Here is a 17,376-nt window from a genome sequence, read left to right on the forward strand (position 1 = left end):
TGGGATCAAGAAGATGAAACCCCGCTGGGTCCCGGAACTGGGTGAAGCCGCGCGCCTCCGGGTCCGGGTGAGGCTGGAAACTGGGTCAGGGTGAGGCTGGGCCCCGGGTCCGGGTGAGGACATGTGCCCCTGGGTCAGGGCAAGGCCATGCGCCCCTGGGTCCGGGTGAGGCTGAATCCTGGGTCTGGGCGAGGCCGTGCACCCCTGGATCCGGGTGAGGCTGAATCCTGGGTCCGGGCGAGGTGGTGGGCCCCGGGATCCGGGTGAGCCTGGGTCCCGGGTCCGGGCGAGGCCGTGGGCCCCTGGATCCGGGTGAGCCTGGGTCCCGGGTCCGGGCGAGGCCCTGGACCCCTGGATCCGGGTGAGCCTGGGTCCCGGGTCCGGGCGAGGCCCTGGGCCCCTGGATCCGGGTGAGCCTGGGTCCCGGGTCCGGGGGAGGCCCTGGGCCCCTGGATCCGGGTGAGCCTGGGCCCCGGGTCCGGGCGAGGCCCTGGGCCCCTGGATCCGGGTGAGCCTGGGCCCCGGGTCCGGGTGAGGCCGTGGGCCCCTGGATCCAGGTGAGCCTGGCCCCGGGTCCGGGTGAGGCCGTGGGCCCCTGGATACGGGTGAGCCTGGGTCCCAAGTCCGGGTGAGGCCGTGGGCCCCTGGATCCGGGTGAGGCCACGCGACCCTGGGTCTGGGAGAGGCCACGCGCCCCTGGGTCCGGGTGAGGCCATGTGCCCCTGGGTCAGGGCAAGGCCATGCGCCCCTGGGTCCGGGTGAGGCTGAATCCTGGGTCCGGGCGAGGCCGTGCACCCCTGGATCCGGGTGAGGCTGAATCCTGGGTCCGGGCGAGGCCGTGGGCCCCGGGATCCGGGTGAGCCTGGGTCCCGGGTCCGGGCGAGGCCGTGGGCCCGTGGATCCGGGTGAGCCTGGGTCCCGGGTCCGGGCGAGGCCCTGGGCCCCTGGATCCGGGTGAGCCTGGGTCCCGGGTCCGGGCGAGGCCCTGGGCCCCTGGATCCGGGTGAGCCTGGGTCCCGGGTCCGGGCGAGGCCCTGGGCCCCTGGATCCGGGTGAGCCTGGGTCCCGGGTCCGGGCGAGGCCCTGGGCCCCTGGATCCGGGTGAGCCTGGGTCCCGGGTCCGGGCGAGGCCCTGGGCCCCTGGATCCGGGTGAGCCTGGGTCCCGGGTCCGGGCGAGGCCCTGGGCCCCTGGATCCGGGTGAGCCTGGGTCCCGGGTCCGGGCGAGGCCCTGGGCCCCTGGATCCGGGTGAGCCTGGGTCCCGGGTCCGGGCGAGGCCCTGGGCCCCTGGATCCCGGTGAGCCTGGGTCCCGGGTCCGGGCGAGGCCCTGGGCCCCTGGATCCGGGTGAGCCTGGCCCCCGGGTCCGGGGGAGGCCCTGGGCCCCTGGATCCGGGTGAGCCTGGGTCCCGGGTCCGGGTGAGGCCGTGGGCCCCTGGATCCGGGTGAGGCCACGCGACCCTGGGTCTGGGAGAGGCCACGCGCCCCTGGGTCTGGGTGAGGCCATGCGCCCCTGGGTCCGGATGAAGCTGAATCCTGGGTCTGGGCGAGGCTGTGTGCCCCTAGATCCGAGTGAGACTGGATCCCGGGTCCGGGTGAGGCCGTGGGCCCCTGGATCCGGGTGAAGCCGTGCCCCTGGATCCGGCCGAGACCAAACCAGAGGGAGTCGGACCTGCATTACCACCATTTGTCCACCATCCAGAGCTGAGGGGTCAGTGCCGACATGTACTCATAAGGAACTGGTGGACATTGATATTGGGTCTCAAAAGAACTGTTGGACCAGAAAGAAACTCACTACAGACTGATTCATTTGCCTGTCAGCATAACTATTATTGCTCGTCGCACATTCAATTCTTATAAGTATATCTCTAGTGACACATGATTTCGCTCATCTAGGGGAAATGATGAACAACATAGACTGATGAACAAGAACAGAACCAGAAACAAGGAGGCATCGATCGGATTATCGGGCCTCAGAGGGAGGATAGGGGAGGGTGGGGGGAGGGGGGAGAGATCAACCAAAGGTCTTGTGTGCATGCATATGAGCCTAACCAATGCTTAAGTTCAACAGAGGGTTGGGGCATCCATGGGGAGGGGGGTGGGATGGGAATGGGGGGATGAGGACAAATATATGACACCTTAATCAATAAAGAAATTAAAAAAAAAAAAAAAAAAAAAAAAAGAAAGGTCTTTAAAGTGACATAGGCAGTAATGAAGCTAGGATTGGAACTCAGGTAGACTTGTTGCAAGCATGTCAAACTTGTGGCAGTTTGACATGCTTGTTCTAAAGCCTTTGGTTTAACCCCTCTACTGCTTAAATGGAACAGAAGCACACCACCACTAGGGTGTAAAGGGGGTACGGGGGCCGGGGGGAGGGGAGGGGAGGGAGAGAAGCCCATAAGGTTTTTAGTATATTTTGTTCATAACCCCCATCCATCGTCATCATAAAGAAAGGATAATTGGGCACTTGAAAAAATAAAGAAAAATGCTTACATATCTATAACATGAACTTCCATTCTGACACTTCTTTTCCATTTCAAAGTTGCCTCTGATGTTCATTTTAATGCAATTTCACTTTCATAAAACGTTTTGGGAGGAAAGACTCAGTATGATCCACAAACCTGCAGATGTGGTGTAACTATTTTCCTGGATGTGTCCCTTTACATCTTTGGAGTCTATCACCAGCAAAAAGTGAGGCTCCTCTCAATGTCTATTACAACCTCTCTGTTGTCCAGGTAAGTTGCACCAAGTGAATGAAATATGGCAGCCATCCCTCTTATATCTAATACAGAACCCTTAGGAGCAAGACCCAATCACGAGGCATTCATGGGTCCAACATAACCTGCCTTCACACTACTTGTGTTATATCCTTTTCTCCTATACCCCATGCACCAGTCACAGTGCACTACTTCCCCAAATGTCATCTGCCTTCCCACCTCTGTGCCTTTTTACACCTGGCTTCCTTAGTCGGGAATGTACATCTCCCTGATGGCTGAAATTCTATTTAAGTTCAGTTCCAATGTCACTGTGTATGTAAAGCCTCCCCCAAGTGACGCAGTTAGAAATAAATGTATCCTCCTGTTATGTTCAGCAATGTTTATGCTTCAGTATTTTTGGCACCAGTTCACGGTACACTTGAGTTATTTGTCTGTGATATATATATAGGTACACACACACACACACACACACACACACACACACACACGCCTGCCTCCCACCCCAAGATACATTCCTAGCAGTCAAAGACCACAGTGAACTGATATTTACATCTGCCCTAGCTCAATGTCTTACTCACAGTTGGCATGAAAAAGAAGTGAACTGCCGAAACCGGTTTGGCTCAGTGGATAGAGCGTCGGCCTGCGGACTGAAAGGTCCCAGGTTCGATTCCGGTCAAGGGCATGTACCTTGGTTGCGGCACATCCCCAGTGGGGGTTGTGCAAGAGGCAGCTGATCGATGTTTCTCTATCATCGATGTTTCTAACTCTCTATCCCTCTCTCTTCCTCTCTGTGAAAAATCAATAAAATATATTAAAAAAAAAAAAAAAGAAGTGAACTAAACAGGATATAGGGTGATTGTAAGTTGACAAATGTCCTTCTACCATGCTTAAGACCTAATGAAAATGCTAGTCAACAGTGATTGCAATTTGCTTTATATTCCATGGGACAGTTTTAGAATACCCAGCTTTCCGGTATGTTCAGAATCACAGCTTCAAAAGGTAACTTGAAGCTCTAAGAGAAGCCAGCTCATAAATGATAGAATGTCTGTTCAGGATGAATCCTTCCCTAGTGAGGTACTTGCTGACTGGGCAAATCATACAACCCAGTGTCTCAAATGTCATTATTAGTTACAGATTATCTGGACTTAATTCTGCGTTGTACTATTTTCATATATTGGTGCAATTCAAGATCTGTCTGGGTTTAGTACTTAGCAATCACACCACATACATGCACCAGCTGGCTAAACCTTTCCAAGTACCTTTGTCGTATTTCATAGAAAATACTGAGGCTTATTTCCTTACACTACAGACTCAGTTACTTGATGCATCAGGAATGAATCTCAAAAGAGATGACCCAGAGATAATGTAAGTCATCTGCAGAGAATTAAAAGCTCTCTGCAACAACCCAAACTGGGGTAAAAATGAAGGTAGTATGAAAAGTTTTGTCTGACATAAAGTTGGACACCACCATCCCAATTGCACAGGGCCTGTCTGCTTCCACAGTACCCCCACCAGCCAAGGCCCTACAGGTGACTCAGTAAATCTATCATATGCTCCCCTATTTATGTCCTTCACTTCTGCCCATGGTACACTAAAAATTCTTGGCCCTGGAAATTAAGCAGTCTCCTTTTACATCCACTATCCAGAAATACTATTTGGATACCATGGGGAAGGATAAAACATTTCAGAATACAGAATTCTATTTGGAAGAAGATCTGATATATTTGTAAGAAATTTAAATTAAAGTCAGACTTTTGCCCAAAGAAGGAGGCTATCGATCACTTTAGAAAATACTGAGCAAAAATTAAGTGCCTAGATCTAGTATTGCTCACAAAATGGAAACCTGGCCATATAGAAATATGTGAACATTTATTGTCTTCTAGTTCTGTGAGTCCCAGATATAGATAGCCAAGGCTGAAGCATTGAACACAAAACCCCAAAGGTATGAAAGAGATGCTGACATGCTCCACAGCTCCACAACAGAGCATCAATGCCCGTCTGAGTTTCTAACTCTGGCTCTATTGAAAGCTTTTTGTTCCCTCTTTGACATACAGGGTACAGGATGTCAAGGGAAAAAGAGAATTCTGGGAAAAAAAGTTAAAAAAAATCTTAAAAACCACAACACACAAGGTGAGGGTCAAGGTATTTCTTTAAAGAACAGGTTACACGTACTAAGGGAAAGCACGTATATAGAAGGGCCTTTCTAAAACCTGCCCCTTAGGTTCACGCACCAGTTATGTTTTAAAACTGAAATGACTCTAACAAATGTTTACAGCGAAAGATTCCATTATGAAAGTAAACCCACACTACTCTGAAAAGGTAAAGAAATGTAGACCTAATCCTGGACTGTTCCAAGATCCATATTTCAATAAATGATAAGACATACACTAAACATTGTGGGCATTGTAATTCTACGTCCACAAAATAAATTTCATTTACGTACTAACCTCTTGGAATACAGAATGTGGTTCATTTGGGTAAATATTAAATGAATAGACCAAAGAAAAAAATAAATGAACTTTTAGGAAATTTAACGTAGAAGGAGAAAGAACAGAACAGTATTAAGAAATCTAAACAACAGTGTCATTTTAATTTTTCAGTAAAACATACAAACAACAGCAACATTTTTGGCTTCAGCTTCCTAGATGCATGTTACACATATGGCTAAGGAATGTTAGCAGTTATGAAATTCAGCCTTTGAATTTGCTTTTCCCTAATTCAGAATTCCTCATAGAGACGCAACTACATTTAGAGGTCTTCATGCTGCCTTGTTTGCAAAGTCTACCCACAAAGTTTACCTCCCCTTCAAAAAACCTGCTGGATTAGAGAGAGATTGGAAGTGACTGTAGGGATAAAGTTTAAAGCACTCATCTTGAACAAAATTCATTGTTATACTTTGATTTACTTATTTTAGTAATATTTACGAGGAACTAGAAGTGTGTAATATACAAGATGACGAACTAAAATGTAGGACTATATCAAACTTAAACCACCCACACTCACCTTCATCTACCAGAGCTAGCTTTTTTGCAGTTTACCCACTTTCCTAGAATTTCCTATAATATGAATCAACTTTTATGATTCTATAACATACTCATATAATCTTAGAGAAAGAATGTTCATCATCTCCCTTACAAAATCCTTAACATACTGCTTTTCTGTAATTCTTAGCAGTAAGATCACTATTTCATCTATACTTCCCTGACTCTAGGGCAAGGCCCACATGCACTTTATCTAAAAAGAGCCCCAATGAAGGAAAGTTAACTCACTGTTTTGGCTGTTGGCATCATCTGCTTTGAACAGAACATTAAAGATGCAAGCAATCCTTTTATTTTAAACTAGTAGCCCGTTTGCACGAAGATTCGTGCAATAGACCTTCATTCACCTGGCTGCCTGCACCAGTTTTCTGCCGGCACCGGGGACCCAGGCCTTGGCTGTGGCCACCGCCTTCTGCCTTCTTTCAGGGTCGGGGCTTGGCCCCGGGCGGTGGCCTTGGGCTCCGCCGCACCCAACATCCCTGCTAAGGATCGCAGGAGCCAACCCCCAGTGGTTTCCTGCGATCCGTGCAGGCTCCCCGCTGGTGCCCAAGGCCGGGAAAGCCTCGGGCGGCTTTCCCGGCGTTGGGCTCAGCCGCACCCAGCATCCCTGCTAAGGATCGCAGGAGCTGACCCCCTGGTCATTGCCTGCGATCCATGCAGGCTCCCTGCTGGTGGCTTTCGGGCGGAGGCTTTCCCAGCCTTGGGCTCCGCCACACCCCAACGTCCCTGCAATGGTTTCCTGATGGGCGTGGTTGGTGGGCGTGGCTTGGGTGTAGCAAAGGTGCGGTCAATTTGCATATTTGTCTATTATAAGGTAAGATTACTGCTATTAGGACCTTTAATACAGTCAAGATTTACATCAAACACAATGGCTTAATCACCTCTCTTACAGTCACATAAGCATTCTCCATCATTTAGAAATAAGTAACCTACTTATCATACAAACCAGAAAGTTTGGTTTGCTAATAGCATTCTGGGGCTAAACACTACATTTAATAATATAAAAGCCTAAGCGACTATTCGACCGGTAGCTCTGATGCATACTGACCACCAGGGGGCAGACGCTCAATGCATAGGCATGGAAACATGGAACAGACTGATGAATCTCAGAGGGAAGGGGGGAGGGCAGAAAGAGATTAATCAAAGATCTTATATGCATACTAGAGGCCCGGTACATGGATTCGGGCACCGGGGGAGTCCCTCGGTCTGGCCTGTGGGGATTGGGCTGAAACTGGCAGTTTTTTTAAAGGCAGAAGAGCCGGCTGGTGTGGCTCAATTGGTTGGGCATTGTCCCATGCACAGAGAGGTTGCCTGTTCAATTCCGGGTCAAGACACATGCCCGGGTTTCAGGCACATGCCCCAACTGGGGATTGAACCCAAAATCCAGATGTGTGTGTCCCGACCTAGAATCGAACTGTGTCTTCCTGGTTCATAGGTCGATGTTCAACCACTGAGCCATGCCAGCCAGGCACCTTAGGAGCTTTTAAATGTCCTGATGCCTAGGCCTCATTCCAAACTTATTAAATAAAAATCTATGGGGATGGAACCAGACATCAGTATTTGTTAAAGGTCCCCCAAGGGACTGCAATATGTAGTCAAGTTGAGAACCATTACATTAACTCAAGATGAATAGCCGCTTTCTATTTTTTTACCTAAAGAAAAAATCTCAAATCTTATTTTCCATATACAATTTCAGAGGACTTTTCAAGAAATTCCTAGGCTCTGATGTACTTTACAATTAGGGAATTTCTTCCCTAGTAAAGGAAGGGAATAGGGAGTGTTCTATTTCATTGGAATAAGGAAGGAAGCAGAAATCCTATGCATACTCTCACATCTGCCAGGAGCTCTTTTACAGACAGTAAAATCACAAAGCTATTTGAGTTCCCATTAAAATCACAAAGCTGTTTGAGTTCTCATTAAGCAGTTCCCATTAGTCGTAGATATCTGATTTCTACAAGGTGTCCTAGGTTGCCAAGGTTCCTTCTCCTACCTCCAGTAGGTCTATCATCCTGGTCATCTGGGAGTAGATAAGGACCCTATGTCCTTGAGACTTGAGCCGAGTCAGCAGGACATCAAGGGCATACAGCTTTCCACTGTCAGTGATGAGGCTCTCCTTGCCTAGGGAGAAGAAAAGGGGAAGGGGAAACTGTATTTAATTGAAGCAGCAAAATCACTCACTGCAAAGCTGTATGCAGCCAAAATTACTGCAACCAGGATGCGTGTCATCATGAGAGCAGGAAAGTATTCTAGAGGAGAATGCAAAGCACTGTTAAATCGTGATCCCATAGTGCTCTGGGAAGAAACATCCTGAAAGAGGGAAGTGTAGGTACCTTCCCAACTGATAGTTCCCAATCAGACACAGGCATCTGAAAACTTCCCCACTCCAACCCTTACTCAGGTACACATGGGCATTTAAAAGTGATGTCCATGTCATATCTTCTGTAAGTGACCTGAGAAACCTGCTGTTTCTTTTTCCATATTATCTCTCGATATCTGTTTCTGCTAGTCTTGTGGCTAAATGGTTTACTTTCTGGAAGTATGAGAATGTAAAGAAACAAGGCCTGCTCTTGCCAACCCCTGGAGTCACTTAAACACTAAGAAATGCAAATAAACATACCCTCTTCTGCCTTTTTTTTTTTAAAATATATATTTTATTCATTTTTTTACAGAGAGGAAGGGAGAGGGATAGAGAGTTAGAAACATCGATGAGAGAGAAACATTGATCAGCTGCATCCAGCACACTCCCTACTGGGGATGTGCTCACAACCAAGGTACATGCCCTTGACTGGAATCGAACCTGGGACCTTTCAGTCTGCAGGCCGATGCTCTCTCCACTGAGCCAGACGGGTCAGGGCCTGCCTTTTATTTTAAAAATATTTTTATTAAACTTTAGAGAGAGAGGAAGGGAGGGAAAGAGAGAAAGAAACATCGATGTGAGAGTGAAACATTTATCGGCTGCCTCCTGCCCTCCCCCTCAACTCCCTCCACTTGGGATGGAGCCTGAAACCCGGGCATGTGCCTTGACACGGAATCGAACAGGCAACCTCTCTGTGCATGGGACAATGCCCTACCAATTGAGCCATACCAGCCGGCTCTTCTGCCTTTAAAAAAACAACTCAACTCACTCTCCCGGATGATTTCAAATAGGTTGGCTGGTAAATGCCATTATCCAAAGCTATAATTTAATAAAGACACTCTAGGGCTTGTTCAGCTTTTTAAAAAGACTGATGTTGGGTTTCTGTGAAATGGAAGCTGCTTTCACTCACTAACTTGTACTGTCTCCTTCCTCTTCCCATTAAAAAAAAATAATTTCAGCCAAAGATCTTAAAGAATACTTAACTCACAAATTTTCATCTTATCCATTCAGTATCATTCAACTCCCATCACATTTCAGGAAGTAGAGTTTCCTGTTTGCAGACTGGTCCATAAACATGCCCTGAACAATTGCTGTTATTAAGAGGGGAAGAGATGAGGCTTAAGGGGCTGGGAGATTTAAGAGCATATGTGGAAGTGACTGGGGAACACAAAAAGGGACAGAGAAAGGCTAAAGTTATTATACAGACAACTAACTGCTAAAAGTAAAAGAGAAAACTATTAAGAAAAAAAAAATAGTCTATCCTTAGTTTCTAGGTTTGAATCCATGGATTTTCCTCAGAATTGTGAAGCAATCCAAGGGTTCTCAATGGTCATTTCTCAGTTCTTGCTACTATTTGCCAAGTGCACAATTATTGTATAAACTGAACAAGAACGGATGTGCTGACAGCACCATAACAAATCATCAGCCACTCTGTTTTGCTACAAAGCCACAGGCCCTGGATGTTTACTCCTCTGCACTGTAGCCTGCCTTTTCCCACCTTCGGAACGCTGCCAGGCTACATCTCTCCCTCCACCCCCTCTACCCCGACGCTGTGACACACACCTTTGTTCAGCCTCTTTGTTTGGTCCTGTTTAGATTATTGAAATGCTCTTCTTTTTGTTGGTCTCCTTACCAACACAATCAAATGACCACAGCTGGGACAGAACTGATTGCTAAGCCCTCTCTCTGGCACCAGACAAGGAGAACTGTACAAATTCCAAGTCTGATGAGGGAGCAATGCTTTCATAGCAACTTCAAGGTTTTCTTCTTGTCACAATTACCCTTCTTCTTTAATTGGATTCCCCAGGGTCCCTCAATTTTGATGGCTCCTAAACATTCCCCACAGAGCTACCAATCAATTTTAGAAAATAAGTTTCTTTCTTTTCTCATTAAAAGTACAGCAAGGTGAAAAAAAAAAAAAGCCCATATATTTTTCAGTCATTGAGCAAGAGTGGGTAAACTAAGCTCATCCGATTTCTACAGCCTGCTAATCTCTCTCTATTTGCATATACTCCCTCAACACAAATATTTAAGGGTATACAAATGTCTTGCATCTGAATTTTTAGAAGTTTCAATTCATCTCAAAATCATGATTCAATGATTGTCACATATTCCTGTTTCCCACATCTATTTTAATTTGCTAAACAGAATGAACTGATGCTAGAATTGGGAAACCTCAGAGATGATGATGTGCATACACTTTGATGGGTAGAACTCTGATGCACCTGAGAGAAGCAAGAAGTGGTACCTGTTATTAGCCTGTCATTGTGTAGGTGGGGTGTGTGGAAGTGGACAGACTGGATTTCTTTGGACTGCCCTGAAGGAAAAGGCCTAAGAAGAAAGAGACTTCTGTAATAGTCTTAAAACACCTAAATAATGAACAGCATTTGTTTTTCTGATGAACATGATAGATAGAGGAAGTCAGCCTCTAGTATTTGTCCTTATAAAGATATGCAGAAAAATTGGTTTCTTTGTACACATTGGTGTCTTCTGGGTCTGGCATCCTTTACACAATTTTTTCATTTTTGTTTTTGTTTTGTTAATCTTCACTTGAGGGTATTTTTTCCATTGATTTTTTTTTAGAGGGGGGGGGAGATGGAGAGGGGAAGGGGGAGTGAGAGAGAAACATCTATTTGAGAGACAGATCAATTGGTTGCCTCCCGACTGTGCCTCAACTGGGGTAGGGATCGAACCTGCAACCCAGGTATGTGCCCTTGACCAGAATCAAACCCATGACCCTTCAGGGAGCAGGCTGACGCTCTAACCATTGAGCAACTCGGGCCGGGGCGGTTACTCAATTTTTTAAGAGCTAGCGAAGTTGCATTGGGCTAGAGTACAACCTATTGCTAAGCAGGGCGTAGAGCCAAGAACACAATTTCCTAGAAATTAGGCTGATTTTGCCAAGTCAAACCTGTGCCCAGCCCCTTCTTTATCTCAAGAAAAATGTTGAAATGAGCAGACTTACTTTCTTGCAATCTTTCCTACAATTCTCTCTTATATTCCTATAGTCTTATAGTATTTTCGCTTTGATACAGGTTCTTACTGACCACAGTGTTAAGATCCTGCTCAGAGACAAAACAAATATATCTCATGGCAGTAAAATCAGGGTAACATTAAATAATTATCTCCTTTTACCAAGGGGAGGAGACTAGACTTTTGAAGGGATTGTAAATCCTTCTTCCAGTGAACATGAAGACACATTCAATGTGTGAAATCCAGGAGATTTTGGTTAGTTTCTCAAGGACTGTAATGGAACCAACCCTTCCCAGGAAAACAGAAAATGTAAAAGTACAGAGAAAAGAGATAAACTATAGGTTTCCAGTGGCCCCCTCCCCTGCTGCCCTGCCCCAGCCAGTCTACAGAGCACAATAGGGTCAGTGAGGAGCTGGTTGGTTCTCACAGTAAACAGCCAGTGAGGCTGGTGCTTTTTATCGATGCGAAAAGAACTCAGACACTTCCTGCTATTTAAACAAGGTCCATTTTTCTTTCAAAGAACAGGAAAAGCCACAAGAGATTCCCACAGCGCCAGCAATAAGTCTTCTACTCCTGTACTGGGAACTAAGCAGCCAGAATGAAGACAGGAGAAAAGAAATAAGGTGTTGTCTTGCTTCTTTCAACACCTGTGTTCATCTTCTGCCTGGGATTCTGTGGTTTCCATATCTGCTGGATGCTATACCTCTATTCCCACCAGTACTCAAGCATTCTTTATACTTGGGGTTTCCCCTCATTTTACAACAATATACCTTCACCCACTGCTTTCACATGTTCTAAGTCAGTTATGAGGCCATTTACAATACTGTTCTCATATACCCAAAAGGTATCTTCCAGTTTATAGCACCCCTAAAGCTACTATAGCAGGTTGACCAGAAGTCTTTTGACACTTGACAAAGTTAACATTAAAATGGAAAAACCAGGCCTTAAACCCTGATCCACTTATCTCTTAGAAATAGCAGATTCTTTCTTTTGAATGTTTATCTCTAGTTTACTTCCGCTATATGCCAATAAGATGAATACAATAAAAATATCAGAGAGTGTGGACAACCAAAACTAACAAGACAGCTCTAAGCTACTGTTTCAGTTTGCCTGCAGGTGTAAGCAAAGAACATGAGCTCATGACCCCTGTGCTCAATTTCCTTAAAAGTAGTCTCACTAAAGCAAAGATGAAAACCTAGTTTCCTTCCACCCCATGACCATGACCCTGGGAGGACTGGGACTCTGCTAGCATTTTGACACAAAACACCCTGTTTTCCTTCTGGTTATCATTCAGATCTCCAGTGTCTCATGCAGGACACTGTTTACGCTACTTGAACTAGGCTTTCTGTGAGTGACGACATTCTCCTTCATTCCCGTGGCAATGGCACAAGACAACCATACTCACTTGACTGAAGCCTTTCCTACCAAGTATATTTCTACCTCCTCCCCTTTTGTAAGAGTGGCGTTCACAGCTATAAGCTTATCTAAGGAGAGTATTTAAACACAAATCTAAAACACATTTCTCTACACAAGTCACAAATTACTTAAATATACTTACCAATAAGTTAGTTACTAAGGGCAGAAGAAGAAACAGAAACCCAAAACTTTGAATTCCAAATATCTGAAACCACCACATGGAGCATCTCCCTGGTTTTGTCCTTGCCAAAGCTGTTAACATATTTCAAGAGAACAGAGGACTCACCTGGAATCCTGATGAAAGACCAGCCATTCTGAGGCCTGATGCTCCACAGTCCTCCAGCTGGCTCTGGGAAGAACTGGGACCGTTGATTTAGCCAGTCTGCTGCCAGTTCAGGGGCCCCATTCAACAAACACTGCTTGGCTGCCAGACTCCCTCCTTCCTTCAGCACTCGCCGCTCATACTCTGCACTTCGGTCATTGCAGTAAGAATCCAATGGCACTGCGGTGACCTACAGTCAGAGTCAAATGAGATGGTTCTTTCACATTTTCCACACCCACTAAGCCCTTTGGGAACCTCAACTTTGAAATCAACTAATTCTTGGGCTATGTGTTTTACCTTCCCTGTTCTAACAAACTAAACTTTCCTTAATAATAATTTAGTGAGCCTTCCCAGGTAAAAGGTCAACCTCTTATAACATGAACCTACAACAAAACTAAAGATCCAAAGAGTGTTGGAGTTTGTGGATAAACTGGGATATCAGGTCAGGAATAATTCTATCATTCATATATATATGATGGCTTTGCAACTCCCTTCAGTGCTGGATGTTGCTTTGGCAAAGTTGTATTTGCCAAATAGACTCAGAAAGCAAGATTTAAGTAGAAATGGACTTGTTGCCCCCTATTGGACCTCATGAGTTTGCTGCTTACGCATTCACATCATGACATTCTATGATTCTGTGTATATCTTGATCCAGGGCTCCTGCCAAAGAAGCTTACCAAAACATTAAAAAATCTTTCACTAAGAACCGTTTTTAACAAGCACCCAGCATCTTAGGTTGAGCCTTGAAAATACTGCCATGGGGTATATGAACAGTCAGCTAGCTTACTATGGAGCTGCAGGTGTCTCTGCAGAGGACTAGAGAATACAAAAATCAGAGAAAGAGCATCATTTACCAAAACCCACAGAATATGCTCTCGGATGAAGCTGACCGGAGTTTGCTAGGGCGCAGTGCCATCTATGGTCCAGATGTAAAACTACAGAGGGTCACAGCAAGCTGGGCCCCTAGAGCTCCAAAATGCAGACAGGCTCATACAGAAATTGGCTTATCCAGGTAGCACTAAGAGAAGGCTTTGATCATCTCATATCACATCTATTCTCTCCACAGGAGTTTATTTCCAAGTTATATTTTTCCCACTTAAAGTTGAGCATAGGCAAATAAATACTGAAATACAAAACAGGTGGATAAAAATTGGGCCTTTCCCTGCTATGGTTTGTCCTGACAGTGGCCCGGCAGATACTGGACCAGAGCCAACATCTACCCTCTAAGGTATGAGTACCAGAACCTCACAATCAATATCTGCTAATTCCATAAAAATGGCTAAGCAAGCAGTGGTCTGGACTACAGAAGTATGAGCAGTTCTATTTATCTCAAATAGCATGCATACTCTTGGATGAGTAAAACAGCCTATGAGAGACTCATACTGGCCAATTTTACACTCAAAGATAACTGCTTTGGGTTGTTTTGTTGTTTATTTTGTAGATCAGCAGAACTTATATAAAAGACTTTGGGCCCACGGTCTCAAAATGAAAAATCAAAAGCTAGAAAATCAGCCTGAAGGAATATGGTGAACAGTGACACAGGGGAAAACGGTTTCCCTGCCTGAGACTCATTACTTAGGCAGTCTTACTAGTTTAAAAACAAACCAACTTTTTTCAGTTATAAACTTTCACCCATTTCCCAACTTTCATTTTGCTGATATCCTTCCAAGTCCAGGACTGAAACTGGGAGGTTTGCAAGGCACAGTTCTTAGTGAAATATTTTTTAATGTTTTGTTAAGCTTCTTTGGCAGGAGCCCTGGATCAAGATATATGCAGAACCATAGAATGTCATGTTGTGAATACGTAAGCAGCAAAGTCATGAGGTCCAATAGGGGGCAAACAAGTCCATTTCTACTTGAATCCTGCTTTCTAAGTCAGCTCTGTCCTAGATAGTCTTGACCCACGTGGCCTTCCTGATGGTTCAGAAACAGGGGGCGATGAAGCATGACACGACATACTATTTGCCCTTTCCCACAAATGGAAACGCATACTCCTTTCAGTACCACATAAGCTAACCTGTTTCTTGCTTCATTAACTTCCTAAACTCAAGTATCTCAGGGGCTGCCTCCTCAAGCATTCAGCGCGTCCTTCCTGAGGACACGTATATTCCTGCTCTAGCTCTAGGAAGCGTGACCGCTCCAAGCGCTACAGTTTTTTAATAAGATGAATTTCCAGGTCTAGTTTATGACCCCTGCAGAATTATGTTCTGGGCTAATGAGAAAACAGCTCCTATAATTCCTTCCTTAATGGCACAGTTCTTCCTGAACTGACCCTAGTTTTCATAGCATGTGCCAGAAAAATTTATTTGTTTTAATTCAAGGCTAAGGTTGAGAATTCAAAGGAAGTCAGTTTCTCTCCATCAGAGATGGGTGAGAAATAAATATAATTAAGACATTGCATGAAATGTTGCCTTACACCCCAGGCCTGATCTGAAAGGTAAGAATTCGTGTATGTGTATATAAAATATCCAGACATGTTTAAAGCTCTTTTTCCTGGCCTCAAAACCATCATGTAAGTACTCCCATTTTCAGGAGGGGCTGAGTAGGATGCTAGAAAGGAGCCCTTGGTCCAATGATAAAAGCTTTCTCCTACTCCAACTGCAACCACATCTTTATACACCATGACAGTCTCAAGCTACTGTTTACTGTTGTTTATGGAAACAGCAGCAAAATGCATGACAGTTTAGACCAGCGGTTGCCAACCGGTGGTCCACAGACCACTGGTGGTCTGTGAGGTCTGAAAGGTTGGCCACCACTGATTTAGACTTCTGCCTCCTCAGAAAACAATACTCCGAAGTACAGTTGGGGTGCATATGTGTGACTATGTTCAGAAAATTGGGTTGTTCTTCAGAGTGGTTGGCTCTAGATCTTGGAATGGTACAAACGAAGAATTTTTATGTCCATAAATGCAATTACAGTTCAAGGCAGTTCACTTTTTATTGGCTCCATAAAATACTGTGAATATGAGAAGTAAAAATATCTTGACATACTGCTCTCAAAAATCTCGACTTCCTCTTATCAGGCCTTGCGGTATACACATATATTAGGAGAGTGAGAAGGAAACAAACCACACAACCATGAAGCCTGAAGGCTGCTTTCTATGGAAGCACGTGGCTTTAGATGTTTCCTAAAAAAAGTGCATTTCTGTATCAACTGAATAGTCAATGTAAATCAAATGAAGAGGACAGTAAGTAGCAAGGGAATCAAATTCATGTAACACATGACCAGCAGAAAGAAATCTAGGCAGGCAGGAGTCCATGGGTCTCAATAATATCATCTCATTTCCAGTCATCATCTTTCTTTGGACCCTCTGCCAGATTCCGATCTTTGATAACTTAATAAAGATGCAAGCTGATATAAATGATGGTAGAAAAAGTCACTAAGGAAGATTCAAAAGACTCTACCTTCTCTGAATAGAACTGTGAAAAAATTAAACTTGCTAGGATGAGTGAAGGAAACAAGAAAAAAGCACACAGAAGGGTATAAGAAATGTCAACCTCTTAAGAGTCTCCTGGCTACATGAAAGTTGCCCCTTAAAGCAAAAGAAAACAAGACAGAAAGACAGAAACTTGATCTTTGCTCAGCGAGTCTAGTCACATCTCTATTCTGCCTCTCTTCCCTTCATATACTTCTTTGAGGTTGTATCTGGCATTGATCAGTAAGGACAGAAAGAGAGAAGATGTAAGCGAAGTAAACCACCACAGCATGCCAAGGGGGCAGCCTTTGCAGCAATGCTGTCACAATCACCCGAGTGCCCTGTTTTAGTAAACAGGGTATAGGAAGAATCCAACAGGTGCTCAAAGTTAAAACTGCAATATAAACTACCCCCAGTCTATAAATAAGATCATGACTGCTGAATGGCAAATACTGCACAACAGTCACTTTTCAGAAGGAACATACTTGTGAACCACAGTCCAGGCAGGACTGCTGAGGAAAGTGAGAACACTAGACTAAGAAGTTTCTTGAAGCCAGAGTGTTATGTTTCCTTTTGTTATTTGGAGACTGCACTGAGGCGATAAGGCCAGATCAAATCTCATTGCCAATCTGGCCCCCTCCTCTGAAAAACCCTCAAAAACCTCAATGCAGGTGACAAATGGCTCCCTCTTCTTTTCAAATATTCCACTGTCCCTGACCTGTTGTCAAATATCACAATTGTTGTTGGGTGATAATCTACCTGACAGATGGCTTGCTGCCATGGTAGATTAGAGCCCCTGACTAAATGAGAGGAACTACAGAGGAGAGACAAGGTCAGGGGGGAAAAAACCACAACTATCTACCATTCAACTATTCTTTTTAAATTTTTTATTTTTTAATCCTCACCTGAGGATATGTCTTCACTGATTTTAGAGAGAGACGGACAGGTGAGAGAGGGGAGGAGAGAGGGGAGGAAAAAGGGAAGGAGGGGCAACGATGGGTTGCCTCCTGCATGTGCCCTGACAGGGTGATCGAATCCATAACCTGGGTATATGCCCTGACTGGGAAGCGAACCCATGACCTTTCGGCACATAGGAGGCTGCCTCCAACCAACTGAGCCACACTAGCTAGGGTCAATACAA

The 17,376-nt window shown here is 45.3% G+C and overlaps 1 protein-coding gene across 1 annotated transcript in view; it reads right to left on the minus strand.

The window, feature by feature from the left end:
• The window catches only part of INO80 (INO80 complex ATPase subunit), a 171,031-nt gene that overhangs the window by 44,420 nt on the left and 109,235 nt on the right, over nt 1-17,376 (minus strand). The window contains exons 26-27 of the mRNA XM_079768167.1: nt 12,786-13,011; nt 7,745-7,872 (exon numbers count right to left, since the gene is read on the minus strand). Coding sequence (XP_079624293.1) covers nt 7,745-7,872; nt 12,786-13,011 — 354 coding nt within the window. The remainder of the gene's footprint in view (nt 1-7,744; nt 7,873-12,785; nt 13,012-17,376) is intronic.

Source organism: Cnephaeus nilssonii (assembly GCF_951640355.1).
Source record: "Cnephaeus nilssonii genome assembly, chromosome: 4".
Taxonomy (NCBI): domain Eukaryota; kingdom Metazoa; phylum Chordata; class Mammalia; order Chiroptera; family Vespertilionidae; genus Cnephaeus; species Cnephaeus nilssonii.